The 19231-nt window shown below is 45.2% G+C and overlaps 1 protein-coding gene across 8 annotated transcripts in view; it reads right to left on the bottom strand.

Moving 5' to 3' along the window:
- ubr5 (ubiquitin protein ligase E3 component n-recognin 5) overlaps positions 1–16284 on the bottom strand; it is a 184708-nt gene extending 168424 nt beyond the window's left edge. For 4 of the 8 annotated variants that reach the window (XM_072467077.1, XM_072467078.1, XM_072467079.1 and 1 more), the window contains exon 1: positions 15930–16284. In XM_072467077.1, coding sequence (XP_072323178.1) covers positions 15930–15991 — 62 coding nt within the window. In that variant the 5' untranslated portion in view covers positions 15992–16284. The remainder of the gene's footprint in view (positions 1–15929) is intronic. The other 4 variants (XM_072467080.1, XM_072467082.1, XM_072467083.1 and 1 more) reach the window with 1 other exon arrangement.
- Positions 16285–19231: the final 2947 nt, after the last annotated feature.

Here is a 19231-nt window from a genome sequence, read left to right as displayed (position 1 = left end):
ACACAAAATACTTTAATTTCACAATTAAATAAAGTTTTGTTACCTTCAGTGTTTTTAAAACCCATCCATAATTGGAAACAAGAGTTTAATTTTGAAGTAATAGTGTTTAATAGTATTTAGAGCAAATTGGTGCTCCTGTGTACAAAATAAGTCAGGAGTAAATGTAGAGTGCACATATTTACACCTAGATTCTCTTAGAACAAGGTCATCTCTGCACCCAGGTGCAAATGTACCACAATACAGGTACAGAGCTTTCTGTAAACCAAATAAATTAAAATTTGGAATCCATTCTAATATTTCCCTGTCTGCTTCCAAGCTGCATGAAAGGAAGCTGTTCCACTTTTGACGATATATTGTCTGAGTCTTGACGTCTTTCCCAAAAAAAATACACCTTTATAAAAGGTTTTAGCTGGCACATATTGAAACTGTAGATCCCACTCCTTTCTACATGCTGCCCACATCATCCTCTTTTTGAGATAAACCCCAAACAATTTACACCTCGGTTCTTATAAAATGGCATCCTCTTTGTGATTGTGACTACACCTCCTCATCCTTCTCAACCTGTCTCAAGCACTGTTAACTGCATATCCCCCCCCTCCGTGGTCCAGCTGAGTGGAACTATATTTGTCTGGTTCCATTCCTGCACACAAATACCTCCTAACTTTGGACCTTACTGCTTCACATATTTCTCACCTTCATGCTGCCTTTGGGTGACATTTATCTGAAACATTACCTGAAATGCAAACTTAGTTTTCACTGTACGCAGGTGACACCCAGGACAATTGTCAAACTGCCCATCTAACATTCAGTCTTGGATGATCTGAAAGTATCTCCAATTAAACATTAGGAACTGAAACCATTGTCTTCGATCCCCGTCATAAATTCTATTCCCTCACCACTAATATTACACACATCTGCCCACTGTATCAGGCTGAACCAGATTGTCCACAACTTCTGCATCCTCATGCTAGCTAGGCCGGCAAGTTAGGTTTTTTTTTGGGGGGGGGGGGGGGGGGGGGGGGGTTGCTGACAAAGGTGTGTTTGGTGTGCCGCAGTTGGGAAGAGATCGATGATGATGGTCATTAGAAGGTGGGCCTGAAGGGTCATGTGACACGGGCCGGCCCAAATGGAGATATGGCTGACCGGCAGGGGAAGACGGCGGGGAGCCCCCAACCAAGCTGGTCACGTGGAAAGTGAGGGAGTTGAATGGGCCGGTCAAACGGTCGCGTGTGCTCACGCATCTGAGGAGTTTGAAGGCAGACGTGGTTTCTTTGCAGGAGCCGCACTTGAAGTTGGGGGACCAGATGAGGTTGAGAAAAGGTGGGTGGGGCAGTTGTTTAATTCAGGGCTGGATATGAAGACGAGGAGGACGCACAGGGAGAAAACGTAAAGGGCTAGATTGGTGGATAAGATTTTGTGGGTGGACAGGAGATACTCGGAGGCAGGGCTGTTGAAGGAGAGGCAGAAGCTCCAGGTGGAGTTTGGGCTAGTTTCGATAGGGAAGGCGGTGGGGCAGCTATGGAGGGCCAGTGCAAGAGTATGGGGGGGGGGGGGGGGGGGGGAGGCGAGTAAGACATAGGCCCATCAGTTGAGAAAGTCAGAGGTGGCGAGGAAGATCAGCAGAGCTAGGGATGATAAGGGCAAGGTGGTGATGGACCTGGAGGGGGTGAATGGAGTGTTCAGGCATTTTATAGAAGGCTCTACGAGTTAGAGCCCCCAGCCAGGGAGGAGGGGATGCGATGGTTCCTGGATGGGCTTGAGTTTCCCCAAAGTAGAGATGGGGCTGGTAGGGACTGGGGGCCAAATTAGGCTGAGGGAGGTGATGGAGTATGGGAACAATGGAAGCAGGGAATGGCTCAGGGCCAGAGGGGTTCCTGGTAAAGCGATATAAAAGGTTTGGGGCAGACCTGGGTCCACTACTGTTGAGGACATACAATAAGGCAAGGGAGGGGGAAACACCTCCCCCTACATTGTCGCAGGCTTCCACCTCCCGGATTTTAAAAAAGGATAAGGATCCAGAGCAATGCGGATCGTGCCGCCCGATATCATTATTGAACGTGGACGGCAGGTTGTTGGCGGGTGTGTTGGCATTGAGGACTGTCCCAGGCGAACATCAAACGGGTTTGGTGATAGGGAGGAGCTGTTGGCGAATGTGTACAGGCTACTCGATGTAATCGTAATGCCTTCAGAGGAGCAGGTGGAGGAGATAGTGGTGGCGATGGATGCAGAGAAGGTATTTGATCGGGTGGACTGGGTGTATCTGTTGGAGGTGTTGGGGCAGTTCGGGTTTGAGCAGAGGTTTGTAGATTGGGTCCAGCTGTTGTATAAGGTGCTGGTTGCAAGTGCGGACGCGCCGAGTGAGTTTGGGATACTTTGGTCTCCATCGTGCGACAAGGCAGGGGTGCCCGCTCTCCCATTGCATTTTGCCTTGGCGATTGAGCCTTTGGCAATGGCGCTTAGCTGGAGAGGGATTGGGCAGGGGCAGGTCGATCACAGGGTCTCATTTTATGCGGACGACCTGCTACTGTATATTTTGGACCCCGTGGGTAATATCGGATGCATCATGGAGGTGTTTGGCCAGTTCTCGGGATACAAATTGAATATGGAAAAATGCGAGGTGTTCCCGATTGAGACTAGAGGGCAGGAAAGGAGACAAGTGGGGTTTAAGATGGTGGGGGCGAGTTTTAGATATTTGGGTATCCAGGTGGCTCAGAGCTGGGCGCAGTTGGACAAGCTGAACTTAGCTCCGTTGGTGGAGCAAAGGCGGACTTTACGAGGTGGAATGTACTGTTGCTGGCAGGACTGGTGCACAGTAAAAATGACAGTGCTGCCAAGGTTTCTGTTTCAAAATCTCCAATCTTCATCCCCAAGTCGATTTTTAGGAAGGTCAATGGGTGGACTCTGGATTTGTGTGGGCGAAGACCCCAACGGTTAGGAGGGCTTTTTGGAGCGGGGGCTCGGCATTGCCAAATACAATGAATTCATTCATTACTATTGGCGGTGAATAGTGTTTATAGTTAGGAAATAGGCTGTGGGGATGGGGGTGGTGTGGGGACAGGTGGAAGCTGCACAGTGTAGCGGTACGTATGCAAGGGCTTAGTTTTAGCACCTTTACCATTCTCGCTGGCCAGGTACTCAGTGTGACCAGTGATGGTGTCGGCCCCAAGGGTGTGGGAGCAGCACCTGGAGCTGGAGAATGCCTCAGTATGGGCGCAGATTTGTCACCACCATAGTTTGCGCCTGCGGGGCTGGACACAAGGTTTCGGGGGGTGGCGACGGACAGGGATTGGCCACCTGCTTATAGGGGGCAAATTTGAGAAGTTGGAAGACCTGGAGGAAGAGTATGGGCTGCCATGGGGAAATGGCTTTATGTACCTGCAGGTTCGGGACTTTGTAAGGAAAGAGGTGCCGCCGCCGCCCCTGGGTTTGCAGGACAAGGTGCTGTCGAAGGACAAAATATGAGAGGGGAAATGGCAGATCTCTGTGATGTGCCATCAATTATAACAAAGTTGAGTTGTGGAACGAAACTGTGGCTTTAATAAGCTAAACGAGAACCTGCCGGCAACTAATCCCGAACTGGGGCAGGCCCAGAGGTCAGCCACCTTTATACAGAGCCTGAGGGGAAGAGCCACAGGCGGAGCCAGCAGAGACAACAAACAATATATACAATACAGTAACAGTGGTTTACCACACTCCAAGGAGTTGATGGAGTGGGAGTGAGACCAAGTGGGAGGAGGAGCTGGGAGGAGCCTTGGGTGAACACATCCTCGCCATGGCTGGGGCTAAGCCTCCTCCAGTTCCAGGTGGTACATCGGCACATGTGGCAAGGATAAGTAGGTTCTTTGAGGGGGTAGAGGATAGGTGTGGGCGATGCGCGAGGAGACAAATCACGTCCAGATGTTCTGGGCATGTCCGAGATTGAGGGGTTCTGGAAGTGGTTCTTGGACCCGATGTCCGAGGTGCTGGGTGTGCAGGTGGCCCTGAGTCTATAGGTAGCAATATTTGGGGTGCCGGAAGACCCGAGAGTCCAAGGGGTGAGAGAGGCCAATGGTCAAATGGCCTCCTTCTGCACTGTAATTCTATGATATACGATCCTGTGCTGAACTTTCAATCACACTTTTTTCCATCACAAAGACTACCTATTTTCCAACTTCATATCAACTGTCACTGTTAAAACCCACATCCATGCTTTTGCTACCTCCAATTCACTATTCCATTGCTTTACAGGCCAGTCTCCTCCTAGCCATAAACCAATCCTTTCCAGGACTTTGCTGTCCATATCCTTGCTTGCTCTTAATGCCAATTATCCACTATCCTGCTCGCTGATTGCACTGGTTGCAAGATCAGCAACACATGAATTTTAAAACCGTGTCTAAACCTCTCCACGGTTTTCTCCTGCCCATTTCTAATCTCCTCCAACCCCACAACTCTGTTCCTCCAACTCTGATTTCTGGTGCTTTCCTGTACTTCTGTTGCCCCAACATGGTCAGCTAGACTTTCAGCCATCCCTAAGCCTCTCTTTAACCTGCCTCTTCTCCCCCCCCCCCCCCCACCCCCTCGAAAAGTACCCATTTCAAAATTGTAGTTTGCAAGCCCATTATTTACAATGGTTTTTTTGTATATGTGTAAACATAACCCCTTAGTGATGACCACAAACATATATTTGGATGCATTTCACCTCAGAATAAATTAGTGACAAAAACAAGTTGCATAGTGAACAGATGGCATATTATAAATCATAACCACAGATATGGCTGAAAGATTCCTCTTCAGATACTGCAGTTATTCTTTAATTCAGTCTTTCTTCATCTGAGAATCTGGGTTGCAGTTTTTCTTCAAGCCAATACCATTTTATTTGCCAATAGGAGCGTAACCCCCAACATTAATATTCCACCTGGCATGCTTGCCTTCATTGGCCGGGGCATTGAGTATAAAAATTGGCAAGTCATGCTGCAGCTGTATAGAACCTCAGTTAGGCCACACTTGGAGTATAGCGTTCAATTCTGGTTGCCACACTACCAGAAGGATGTGGATGCTTTAGAGAGGGTGCAGAAGAGATTTACCAGGATGTTGCCTGGTATGGAAGGCATTAGCTATGAGGAGAGGTTGAATAAACTCGGTTTGTTCTCACTGGAATGACGGAGGTTGAGGGGTGACCTGATAGCGGTCTACAAAATTATGAGGGGCATAGACAGAGTGGATAGTCAGAGACTTTTTCCCAGGGTAGAGGGGTCAATTACTAGGGGGCATAGGTTTAAGATGCAAGGGGCAAGGTTTAGGAGATGTACGAGGTAAGTTTTTTTTTTTTTAAACAGAGGGTAGTGGGTGCCTGGAACTCACTGCCGGAGGAGGTGGTGGAAGCAGGGACGATAGTGACGTTTAAGGGGCATCTTGACAAATACATAAATAGGATGGGAATAGATGGATACGGACCCCAGAAATGTAGAAGATTTTAGTTTAGACGGGCAGCATGGTCGGCGCAGGCTTGGAGGGCCAAAGGGCCTGTTCCTGTGCTGTACTTTTCTTTGTTCACCTCTAAGCTCCCATAGTTACTCAGCCAAGAGCAAACACTGCTTTCTTAAGGACAGCACCAGTCTGGAATACAAAGAATCTGCAAATCTCAATTTGAGCCTAGGCTCTGAATGGAAGGTCAACGCTATTATTAGTTACCAACCCCTTTTGAATGGTCCTATTTTATCTGTTCCTACAATTCATTTGCAGCAACTAACAAAAATTAATATTTGCAATGCTTTGTAATTAGAAATATAATTAGTAAAACTGGACCCGGGCCCTCGGGAGGCCATATTAAAGGTGTCGGACCAACCAGGGTTGGAAACGGGTGCGGAGGCAGATGCTGTAGCCTTCGCCTCGTTGATCACCCGACGGCGGATCCTGTTAGGGTGGAGATCAACCTCTCCACCTTGTGCCTTGGCGTGCCGGGGGGACCTGCTGGAATTCTTGACTCTTGAGAAGGTCAAATTTGAACTGAGGGGAAGGATGGAGAGGTTCTACAATTCATGGGCGTTATTCATTATGCACTTTCGAGAACTGGATTACATCGAACATGGGCGGTCCGGGGGGTAGGGGGGACTGTATGTATTAATGGTGACTATGGGTGATGCTTGATTCCTTTTGTCATTTGTTTATGTGAACATGTGGGCTAATGTTTGGGGGTTTGATGGGAGGATGGGATCGTTGTTATCGATATGGGGATTGACATTGCATTCATTATTGATTGTTGTTTATTGTTGGGTGTAAAATTTGAGAGCAAATGTGAAAAAGAATAAAAATATTTTTTAAAAAGAGAAATATTATGTAATTAAAGTCTTATTTATGGAGATCAGCTGCTAAACAAGGGTTTTCAAAATTCTTATATTGACCAATTTTCATCTTTCTTTTCATACCCTGCCCATTTCCCCCATAATTAGGTCTCCTGAATATTAGTGCTCCACAAAGATTTGAAGTCAATTAATTTTGACACACGAACTTGGATTTCCCCATTGGGAGATATTGCACAAGTGTCCACATTCTACTGACAAATACACAAACTTCTGAGAATAGTCAATTGCAATTACAAGCTCAAATTCACAACAGTCCGAAAAAGTTAGGAGAAAGCTAATGCCCAAATACTGCAAATGTGCACATATACATATATATATATATATATTTTAAAACAGGCTGGAGATACTGAGCATGGTGTCTGTGAAAAGCAGCTACAAGTCAACATTTCAGGCAGTTATTTGACGTCATCTAAAGGAAAATGTCCGAAATGTCCAACATTGCCTTGGCACTTCTCTCCATACATTCTGTACCTGATATGTTTAGTGTTTCCTGGCATTTTCTGTTGTTTTTACCCTGCATTTAACATGCACTACCTGGTTAGGGTCAAAACTAAATGGAATGACAATAAAATTAACTCATCGGAAAAAGTATGAATCACAATTGAAGATCAAATAATCATACATACAATTTACAGTGCACGTGAACATGAATGAAAATGAAATGAAAATCGCTTATTGTCACAAGTAGGCTTCAAATGAAGTTACTGTGAAAAGCCCCTAGTCGCCACATTTCGCCGCCTGTTCGGGGAGGCTGGTACGGGAATGGAACCGTACTGCTGGCCTGCCTTCAAAGCCAGCGATTTAGCCCTGTGCTAAACCAGCCCCAGAGACATTCAGTCCATCGCGTCTGCACCTGGTCTTGGAAAGAACACCCTAGTTAAGCTCACATCTCCACCCTATCCCCGTAACCCAGTAATTGCACCCAACGTTTTGGACATTAAGGGGCAATTTATCATGGCCAATCCACCTAACCTGCATATCTTTGGACGGTGAGAGGGAACCAGAGCACCCGGGAGGAAACCCACGCAGACATGGGAAGAAAGTCCAAAGTCCACACAGTCACCCGAGGCTAGAATTGAACCCGGGTCCCTGGAGCTGAGGCAGCAACGGTACTAACCACTGAGCCACCGGCACGTCCACCAAAGAAGGTCTGGTGATATTGCATCAACTAACCCATCGGGGTAAACCAAACAGGTCAGTGGTTGTAAAGCACTTTGGACGTTTCTGAGTGACAGCTCCAATAACAGCATCAAGCGGTCAGCGCTGTCCATGTTGTACAGCTAATTTTTGGGGGGGCTTTGAAACTCCTTCAATGTACTAAGTATCTCACTTACAATGTGTAAAGTACCTGAACACTGCCTGTTTTAACATTGTTAATTCAAAGCAACCAAAGAGATGCAGGAATCGCCTCCTCAGCATTTCTATTGCAATGAAAAATTTAAATTAGTGCTCATGTGCCAATCAGCAGAAATGCATGTCTCAACAGAAATACATATAATATGCAGCTCTTGTGATAAAGGACTAGTGAATACACAGACATCCAAGTAACTAATATTCTCTGGAATTAATTATCTAACTATGAATTATGAGATCAAATTTGCATCTTCTTTGCTGAAATAAGAGAAAATGTGGATAATTTACCAAACACCAAACCCAGTTTGCATCACGTACTGAAGGAAATTGCCAGATGAGTTGCAGTGAGCATGCCATTTTTATCCCTCAATAAACAAAGCTTTCATGAGACAGTGATCATATGTGCAAATGTCAGAATTGGAAAATGATGTGCAATTCTCAGAAGTGTGACTTAAATGCTTGTAGGCAAATCTGAGTGCAGTGAAGTCACACTAGGCTTAACCAAGCTGGTACTCTGACCACTGCTTTTCTTGATCTATATTAATAGCCGAGTGCATAGGGCACAATTTCAAAGCTGTGTTTATTTTACTTATACTTTAAAAATGAGTCTAACATAATTCCTAACATTGGTTTCCCGATTTAACTAACCAATAACAAAGTTTCCAATCTAGCAGGGAATAGAAACTAGAAAAATAACTCGCCCATTTAAAAAGTTTGCAGGTGACTTGCAGTTAAATCCACTATGTTTCACCATGTGTTTCTTGAACCCCTCTGCCTCAATGAACTGAGCATTTCTCAACCGCTTTGTTTTTTTTCTGGGGTAACTATGCTAAACAGAATTACCTTAATCGATGAATCAGGGACCCAAAGGAAACCGGTGCACAGATTGCGACACTTCAAAATATCAGTACCAGCAACTTCATAAACCACTGAGCATAAAAGCAAAACCCTAACAGGATGCAATTAAAATGAATATTCTGCCTTTAGAACATAGAACATACAGTGCAGAAGGAGGCCATTCGGCCCATCGGGTCTGCACCGACCCACTTAAGCCCTCACTTCCTCCCCATCCCCGTAACCCAATAACCCCATCTAACCTTTTTTGGTCACTAAGGGCAATTTATCATGGCCAATCCACCTAACCTGCACGTCTTTGGACTGTGGGAGGAAACCGGAGCACCCGGAGGAAACCCACGCAGACACGGGGAGAACGTGCAGACTCCGCACAGACAGTGACCCAGCAGGGAATCAAACCTGGGACCCTGGCGCTGTGAAGCCACAGTGCTAATCACTTGTGCTACCGTGCTGCCCAATAGTTCCACTCAGAACTGCAATACAATGCTGAAATCATGCCTGCCAAAGTTCTTGCTGCACTATTTAAGATAACCTGAGCAAAGCAAAGAAAATTGGGAAATTTATGATGTTCTAGTCAAAATGAGGCCCCAGTGTCATTCAAGGCATCTGAAGTACAGGTTGTAAATGCCTGACAATCATGGGGAGAGGAGGAGCAATTAGACGACAAAAGAAGCTGTCTATTTGCAACACAGTTCCTGAGTAGTAATGCCACAGGAGCGAACAGAACAAATATATAAAGAAATACTAATTTTCTCCTCACTTATTACTTAAGTGATAAAGTGCGAAACAGCTTGCCAGCAAGTCAAAGTCCATGAAATAAAAGGGAAAATGGCAGCATGGATACAAAATTGGCTGAATGCCAGGAGAGAGCAGTGGCGAACAGTTGTTTTTCAGACTAGAGGAAGGTACATAGTGGGGTTTTCAGAGGTTGATACTCTGACCACTGCTTTTCTTGATCTATATTAATAGCCGAGTGCATAGGGCACAATTTCAAAATTTGTAAATGGAAAATTTGGAAGTATTTGAACTGAGGAGGATAGTGATGGGATTCAACAGAATACATACAGGTGAAATAGGCAGACAGAATTTACTGCAGGTGTGAAGTGATCATTTTTGGTAAGAACATGGAGAGGCAATATAAATTAAAAGGGTACGATTTTAAAGGGGGTGCAGGAATAAAAAGACCCTAGTGTATATACACAGATCATTGAAGGTGACAGGGCAGATTGAGAAAGTGTTAAAAGGCTATATAGGATCCGTGGCTTTATAAAATGGAGAGAGAGTGCAAAGAAGTTGTGGCAAATCTTTATTAAATACTTGTATGGCCTCAACTGGACGATTACATCCAATTCTAGGCAGTTTAGTGAAGGCTCTAGAGAGAAGACAGCAAAGATTTAGAAGAAAGGTCCTAGGGATGAGGGCTTCAATTATGTGGACAGATTGAAGAAACGGGGATTGTTCTCCTTAGAGAAGCTTGAGAGATGTGAAAAACCTGTTCAAAACCATGACAGGCCTAGAGAGAAACCTTTCCCTTTTGGATCAAGGACCAGTGGGCACTGGTTTCAGGAGATTGACAAAGGAACAAGAGGTGACACGAGGAACACTTTGTTAAACCAGCAGTGGTCAGTATCTGGAATGCACTTCCCGAGAGTGTGGCAAGTTCAACCATAGCTCTCAAATAGGAACTGAATAAGCAGCTGAGGAGAGAAAATCTGCAGGGGAGGGGAGTGGGACAAACTTCAGTTAATCTTGCAGAAAGATAGAAACAAAACGAGCTTGCAAGTCAAATGACCTCCTGCACTGTAGCTATTCCCCGAAGAGACATTATAAGAGACATTATATTCTATACTTCCCTACATTACACAAATTAGCCTGTAATTTGCACCTAGTATTTGCTGCAGCATCATTCAGGTCATTATGAATGGAGCTCAAACCTGTTAAGCAGTATGAAATTTACCAATAGGTATAAAAATTAATATGTTTGCAGTAAATCAAACAAGTGCGCGTAATTGTCACTGGGTCCAAATATTTCCTAAACTTTCACATAGGTTTTGCTGACCTAATTCAGCTGGAATTTTTTGTGACAGAAGTATTAAGCAGGGACCAGGTAGCTCAAAGAAATGCTTTGGAGGGAAGAATGGGATTTTTTTTTTTTATAAATCAGATGAACCACCCATGTGTCAACACTGTTCATCACCAGGCTGGCCATCAGAAGCAGAACAACTTCAGAATGTGTGGCATACAAGTAGAATTAGGAATCAAGATTGAGGAGGAAGGTTTTTTCTGCCCTGCTAAAAATAGATGGCATACTTTCACCTATGTGATGGCATACTTTCCCTCATGTAATAAATTGCAAACAATGTGCATTATCCAAAAATAACTTCAAAAAGAATTTGCACAATGCACCAACATAATTTCATTGGATCACTTGCAAGTGCAACTACTACATTCAACTAGATTCCACCAAGGGGCAGCACGGTAGCATTGTGGATAGCACAATTGCTTCACAGCTCCAGGGTCCCAGGTTCAATTCCCGGCTTGGGTCACTGTCTGTGCGGAGTCTGCACATCCTCCTCGTGTGCGCGTGGGTTTCCTCCGGGTGCTCCGGTTTCCTCCCACAGTCCAAAGATGTGCAGGTTAGGTGGATTGGCCACGCTAAATTGCCCTTAGTGTTGGGTGGGGTTGTGGGGATAGGGTGGAGGTGTTGACCTTGGATAGGGTGCTCTTTCCAAGAGCTGGTGCAGACTCGATGGGCCGAATGGCCTCCTTCTGCACTGTAAATTCTATGATTTTATATTATAATACTAGCAAATTCGGCAATTGATCAAGAGCAGTCAAATCGGCCAATAAAATCCCTGCTATCAATGTCTTAATATCGCACCAAGAATCTTAATTTCTAAGAATCCAGGAATATGAGGTGCACTTGAAAAAGGGGAGGGAGATCAGTCATGAATATAGAGTGGTGGAGAAGGATCGAGGGGATAGCCTAAACCTGCTCCTATTTCTTATGCAATAGCACTCTTGGAGAACAGGGTCTGTCAGGCCAGATCAAAGTGACTAGTCAAAAGGCATACACGGTCTATCTTATCATATAGCAAACTGAGCCAACCAGCAAATCAAATATTCAAATTTTCATAATTAAAGTTTTTAATATAACGCATGTTTGCATTCACTATGCCAACACTAGTTACAAGCACAACTGATCAGTGAAAAGGTGAATTCAAGAAAGTAAACAACACTCCATTTTGTCTTAGAACAAGGTTTTAAAATGCCTTACCTCCAATCTGTTACTGTTGATAAAATCAGCTACTTAATAAAGCCTTAGATTCCATTTCAACTGGGTATAAAATTCCAATTGATAAACTTTAAGTGAGCAAGTGACTAACAAATTCCTGCCTTTGGTGGGCGAATGAACCAAGAAAAGAAATGCTCAAACTACAGGTTAAATGCTTGAATTTTTGATAGCAGTAAATTGTTATAAGGAACATACTTATTTTCCTAACAAAGCACCACACTGGAAAACAGAAAGGACTGAAGTAAAAGGTGACTAAAAGCATGGCTAGAGAAATAGGTTTTGTGAAACTGGAGACTGTTGGTATTGCTGCTGATAATGTGGTGCAGATGGTGGACTGTGTCTGGTAGGGCCTCTTCTATTAAGATGGCAGAGAAGGGATTACCATTGACTGGAGAGCCAGCCATATAAATACTGTGGCCCCAAGAGGCTGGGAACTCTGCAGCAAGCAACTCACCTCCTGACTCCCCAAAACCTGTCCATCTCATCTACAGGGCACAAGTCAGGAGTGTGATGGAATACTCTCAACTTGCCTGGCTGAATGAACCGCCAACACTCAAGAAAATCAACACCAGTCAGGACAAAGCAGTTCCTTCTGAATTGGCATCTTATCCATACCTTAAACATTCACTCCCTCCACCACTGGGATACAGAGGCAGTAGTGTGCACCATCTAAAAGATGCACTGCAGCAACTTGACATGGTTCCTTTGACAACAACATCCAAACCTACAACCTCCACCTGGAAGGACAAAGGCAGCAGGGGATGGGAACACCACCACCTGCAATTTCCCCTCCAAGCTACACATCATCCTGACTTGGAATTATAATCGCCATGTCTTCACTGTCGCTGGATCAAAATCCTGGAATTCCCTCCCTAATAGCACTGAGTTTACTGACACCACATGGATTGCAGTAGATCAAGTAAGCAGCCCACCACCACCTTCTCAAAGGCAATTAGGGATGGGCAATAAATGCTGGCCCAGCCAATGACGCCCACTTCCCATCAATGAATAAAATAAATTCTGCTGCACCTGACAAATGGCTGAAAATGTTCTTTCCTATCCATGAAAGATGCATTTAGTTGTATCTTGTATTCTTCCTTTTCTTCCACACTATTTATTGCTCGCACTACCTTCACTGCGGATGCTTTCCAGAGACTGTGGCGCAAGCCCAAAGAGATTAACTTTCAGGGTGACAGGCTAATGGACAGGTTGTCACTGGTGTAATGACACATGGGACAGGACACTAATCATAGAATTTGAATGACTTGGGAGCTTGTGTGGATTGCAGCTTAGTTATGAGGAGCATTGGAAAAACTTGGAAGTCTTGATCTGATAAAAAGAAAAAAGGTGCGGGTTTCAGCTGATGGTAATGCTTCAGAGACAAGTAGTCCTGGCCATGGACCACGTGTGTTTGAAGCTCAGCTTAGGACACCACCAAGGGTTATGAACCGGTGGATTCAGTCTGAATGACAGGCCCCTGTAAGAATTTCAATCTATGACAAATTGAACAGTATGGCTTTAGCAACGAAGCAAAATTCTAACTCATCCTGAGCAGGGAGAACGAAAGGCAACAATATCTAGAGTAAAGATAAGTAGGTAGCATTGGGAATTATCAGCACACATCTGGAAATTATCCCATGTTTGGAATGACTTCCACGGTCAAATACTGCATCTTCACAATGCTGGGCCACAATTTGGGGCAAACCAAGAATGTCCATAATCCAAGCCAGAAGTGCCATCGCTGGAGTATTAAAACAGATGTTATTTTCCTATGTGCAAACTAAAGATCACATCTAACAGAATTGTGCAAAATGGCCCTATTTTTACAACAGGTGGGCACAGATTTAAAGTAATTGGGAAAAGCAGGAGGAAAGATTTTTCATGCAGGAAGTGGTTACAGTCTAAAATGCACTACCTGAGTGTGGTGGAGGCAGGTTCAATTGAAGCATTTAAAAGAGAATTAGACAGTTATCTGAAAAGGAGGAATGTGCGGGGTCATGGGGTGAAGGTGGGGAGAATGGCACTAGGCGAGAGTTAGTGCAGACATGGACAATTGGCCTCCTTCCGTGCTGTAACAATTCTGCGATTCTGTGAAGAGCACAATTAACTGGTTTTAGACGTGTGTGGTTGTCCTGTTACTGCCCCAAAAGTCAATTTTCCCACAGGATTTAATCTGATTTCACTGCAGGTTATGAATATGTGCTACTGACTCAGTAAAATTGGTTAATGCTGTACTATTTTTTGTTACACAAATCAAGTATCTTATAGATTAAAACCACAACATTCTTTTAATCGGATAGCATGATGAAAATATATTACAACACCCATGAGTGCTCATTAATCTCCTTTTTCTCAATCCAAGTAATTTTACAAGATGTTAAAATCTGCAGGGGTTTTCTCAAAATCACAATTGCCCTCTATCTTGGATTATACTGTAGTAAAAAGTTCAATTTTCTCCCATCTTCTTCCCTGATTCCTTTTCCTCATAAGGCAGCAATCCTTCTGTACTTTGCCAAGTGTGGTTACTCATTTGATAGCAAATCAGCAAAGCCCCTAGTCGCCACACTCCGGAGCCTGTTCGGGTACACGGAGGGAGAATTCAGAATGTCCAATTCACCCGACAAACATGTCTTTCAGGACTTGTGGGAGGAAACCCATGCAGACAGGGGGAGAACATGCAGACTCCGCAGTGACACAAGCCAGAATCGAACCTGGCACTATGAAGCAACAGTGCTAACCACTGTGCTACCATGCCACCCTTAGACAGGGCCATAACTGCATTGAATAAAGAGAAAACCACAACTGATTTTTCACCCTCTCTCCAAAGCAAGCACCACCAATTAGTTGTTTTTTTCTTTTGAAGCAAAGCAAACTTGACCAAAAAAAACAAGTTATGAAACATTCATAACCAAGCAAAAAAGTCACAGCATTAGAATCTGCTTCTTTTATTAAGGATTCTAAACAGACCTGGTATCCAGGGAAGAAACATTTAAATACAGTTGATTGAACAGATTTTTAAGAATATAAATAGTTCAAGATGTTATGTTCTTCGCCCAAGATGGAGGTATTATGACAGTTTAAATTAAAATCAAAATAAAATATAATCTGATTGCATTACAAAATTTCAAGAACATTCAAGACTGACTCAGATCCCTACAATTTTATCCGTATTTAAAATGCATGTTATTCATCTTAAATACACCTTGGATTAAAACTAGTCAAGGAGTAGATCAAGGAAAACATTAAAGGCATCAGCTAATTTTACAGAACGTAGCTGGCAAACATTAGGTCTAAACGTAGCGAGATTAACAGTTCCAAGAAAAACACCCTTTCTCCTAAAACTATACAATGTGTTCTTTAAAAGGAAGAGACGATAGAGATTCGAAATTCCTTCCTCTCCCGAATACTCGAGACGTTACACGTCAGGAGCTGGTACAGGAAAATCTGCCCCCATTAATGGGAGGGATGAAGCCGGATGGAGAAGCGTGGTGTCACCGGCTCGATCCCCAGCCAAAGGAGGGAGGGGGGGAAGTAGGGCAATAATCGCTCTGCAAATGACGCATCGGCCAACACAAACCGGTTTCTCAGTGGCCAATCTGCCTGGCACCCAAAATAATCCGTACCAACATGTGCTCCGCGCTTTATTTCCGAACACAAAATGTTTCATCGGAGCACTTGAGCTTTTTTTCCTCCCCCTCCCATGGCAAAAACCAGGCTGGGTGCCCTGATCGTGGATGCGGAGCGGAGCGGAGCGGAGCGGGTTCCCAAGTCTTTTGTGTTCGGGCCCTATTAAAAGATCACTTGGGAGACGAGTAGCCTCGTCCTGCCTAGAACAATCGGTCCTCCCCCAATCCCCACCCAGCCACCGACAGACAGACCGACCTCTCAAGGGTGGGCGAGTTTCTCTCCCTCCGTTCGCCAGCATTGTCTCGCCAACTTTTCCGCCCCTCGCTCCGACGTCGGCCGTCGCTTTTGCCAGCGCCGAAGCCTCTCCCCTCCCCCCCCCCCGCCCGCTCAGCCCAAACCTCGGGCCCGGGGCCTTCCCGTGGCAAAGGCCCCGCCGCCGCTTGCCGCCTCCTGCTCACCTGTCGTTGAGCTGATCCTCGGTGCCCGGTAAGGGGTGAACCACAAAGTGAATGGAAGTCATGTTGTGGGTGGGGGCTGGAAAGGGCGAAAAGCGGCCGAACCCGCGCCGCGCCAGGGGAGAGGGGGAAGGGAGGGAGGGCGTCAAAATAAATGAACCTCGGATTTACAGACTCGATTCCTTTCTGATCTCTTTTTTTTCCCCACAAAAAAACAATTATTTTTTTTGAAGGGAGGGGTGGTGGTGCCTCTGCTGGGGGAGGGAGGGCGGCTGTATTCCTCTCTCTCTCTCTCTCTGACACCAGCCGCTTCAGCGAGCAGCCGCCGCCATCTTACTGTTGATGCGCCCGCACGATCAGAGCCGCCCGCCCATTGGTCGCGCCCGCACGGCCGACCGGCGGATGTGACGCGCCCTCCGATTGGCCCGCGCCGGCCGGATGGAGAGAGGGTGTGGCGGGGGAGGGGAGAAACGGGCCATGGGCGTGGCCCAGGTGACGCGGCGCCGGGCATGTGACTGCGGGTCAGCCGGGGGCCATTGTTAGGGGTGGGCACGTGATAGAGGTAGAGGCCCTTAGCAGCAGGTCCAGCAGCAGGGACATGGCTCTGACCCTCACCATCTATACACACATATTTATTTATATAACAGATTTTTTTTTGTTAGAAATTTGGTGTACCCAATTCATTTTATCCAATTTGTGGGGAATTTAGCGTAGCCAATCCACCTACCCTGCACGTCATTGGGTTGGGTTGGGTGCAAACACAGGGAGAATGTGGGCAGTGCGGTGGTTAGCACAGTCGCTTCACAGCTCCAGGGTCCCAGGTTCAATTCCAGGCTTGGGTCACTGTCTGTGCGGAGTCTGCATGTTTTCCCCTGTGTCTGCGTGGGTTTCCTCCGGGTGCTCCGGTTTCCTCCCACAGTCCAAAGATGTGCAGGTTAGGTGGATTGGCCATGATAAATTGCCCTTAGTGTCCAAAATTGCCCTTAGTGTTGGGTGGGGTTACTGGGTTATGGGGATAGGGTGGAGGTGTTGACCTTGATAGGGTGTTCTCTCCCAGAGCCGTTGCAGACTCGGTGGGCTGAATGGCCTCCTTCTGCACTTTAAATTCTATGATTCTATACAGACAAGCTCTGAACCTGCTTGTTTGCTCAGCATTGTCCATTTTCCCTGCAATCTTTGCAAAGTGTCCATTTTGTAATCGGGAAGTGGCCATTCCAGATGGCTACAATACCGTTACCTAAGAAATTATATATTTACCATAGAGGGAGTGCAGTGAAGGTTCACCAGACTGATTCCTGAGATGGGTTCCTGCAGGGTTGTCATATGAAGAGAGACAGGGTCGACTAGGCCTAAATTTACTGGAGTTTAGAAGAATGAGAGGGGATCTCATTGAAACATTTGAAATTCTGATGGGGCTGGACAGACTGCATGCTCTCAATTTCGTCTGGCTGGCAGATTCTAAGACAAAGAGTCACAGTCTCAGGAAACGAGAGCGGGCCATTTAGGACTGAGATGAGGAGAAACCTCTCAGAGTGTGGTAAACTTGTGGAATTCTCTATCTCAGAAGGCTGTGGAGGCCAATATTTAAGAAAAAAATAGATGTATTTCCAGTCTCTAAAGGTGTCAAGGGGTATGGGGAGAGAGTGGGAGTATGGTGTTGAGGTAGAGAATTGGCCCTGGTCAATTTGAATAGTGGAGAAGGCTTGATAGGCTGATTGGCCTACTCCTGCTCCTATTTTTCATGTTTCTATATATCCAATTGCTTTGCAATTTTTCTTTCCTTCAGTATATATCTAATTCCCTTTGGTTATTAACAGTGGGCCCCCAAATGCGGCTATGGCAACTCCTGCATTTATCCAGCACCTTTAGCACAGTAAAACATCACAATCTGCTTCACGGACATGCAACAAAATGTAACACAGAACCCCAGAATGAGATATCAGAACAGGTGTCCAAAAGCTCAGTCAGCGGGGGTTTTAAGGATGGTTTTGCAGGAAGAGAGCGGGGCAGAGAGGCTCAGGAAGGGAATTCCTCAGCTTAATCCACCTAAACTGCACATCTATAGACTGTGGACGGAAACCGGAGCACTCAGCTTATGACCTGGACAGCTGAAGTATCGATCAGCAATGGTGGAACAAAAAAACATCAAGGATGTACAAGAAGTCAGAACTGAAGGGCACAGAGATCGATCAGGGTTGTAAGACTAGAGGAGGTTACAGAGATAGGGAGGGGTGAGATCACAAGAAGATTTGAAAACAGGAATGAGGTTTAACTTAAGGCATTGAACCAGAATGTTCAATGTAGGTTAGCAAACATAATGATAATGGGTGAATGGGATAGGGTACAGGCAGCAGAGCTTTGGATGAACTAATGTTTACAGAGGGTGTAAGGTGAGAGATCAGCCATGAGATCATTGGAATTATAGGGTTTAATTTAATTGGAGGAGGAAATTTCGACTGACCAGATATTGGATGTCAGATGTAACAAATGAGAGCCAGCAGAGGGATTTGGAGGGTTGGTGGTGAGGTACAAATGATTGCCAACATAAATGTGGAACCTGACTTTGTGAGTTCAGAAGGATGTTGCTGAGGGACAGCGTGTAGCTGAGAAATTGGCAGGGACAAGCGTAAATCTGGAATTCCAGAGATAATGATCCTGGAGTGGAGAGAGAAGCCATTGGGAGAAATGAAATGAAAAATCGCTTATTGTCACAAGTAGGCTTCAATTAAGTTACTGTGAAAAGCCCCTAGTCGCCACATTCCGGCGCCTGTTCGGGGAGGCTGTTACGGGAATTGAACCGTGCTGCTGGCCTGCCTTGGTGTGCTTTCAAAGAAGGATGTGATCAATGGTGTCATACAAAACATGACAGGTCGAGAGGGATCTGGAGGGACAGTGCATTATGGTCACATTGGGTGTAGCTTGTGACTTTGATAAGTGCAGTTTCAGTACTATGGAGAAAGATAACAGCAGGTACATGGGAGTGGTTACAGCACTAATCCAATCAAGAATTTTCTTGCCCTCACAATTTCTTCATTATTATCATCAGATCCCTGAGTCAGACTGAACTACTTTCCTGTCATTTACAGGTAAGATTTTCTTTGTGGTAATTATGAATTAAAGTTTAGATGCTCTTAAACTTGCTGAGAGGTGCCAGAGTACCCCACGTTCTTAATAAGTGGGGATTTTTACAGAACATTATTAATATTTTGTTATGAAATCTTCAAAACATATATTGAAGTTTGGATGAAAAGTCAAAGCTCAACTAGCAGAAATCTGAAATCAAGAAGAGGTGACCAACTTTATGC

This window comes from Scyliorhinus torazame, chromosome 11, assembly GCF_047496885.1.
Source record: "Scyliorhinus torazame isolate Kashiwa2021f chromosome 11, sScyTor2.1, whole genome shotgun sequence".
NCBI lineage: Eukaryota > Metazoa > Chordata > Chondrichthyes > Carcharhiniformes > Scyliorhinidae > Scyliorhinus > Scyliorhinus torazame.
Note: the sequence above shows the minus strand (reverse complement) of the source record. Positions and strands in the feature narration are given on the sequence as shown.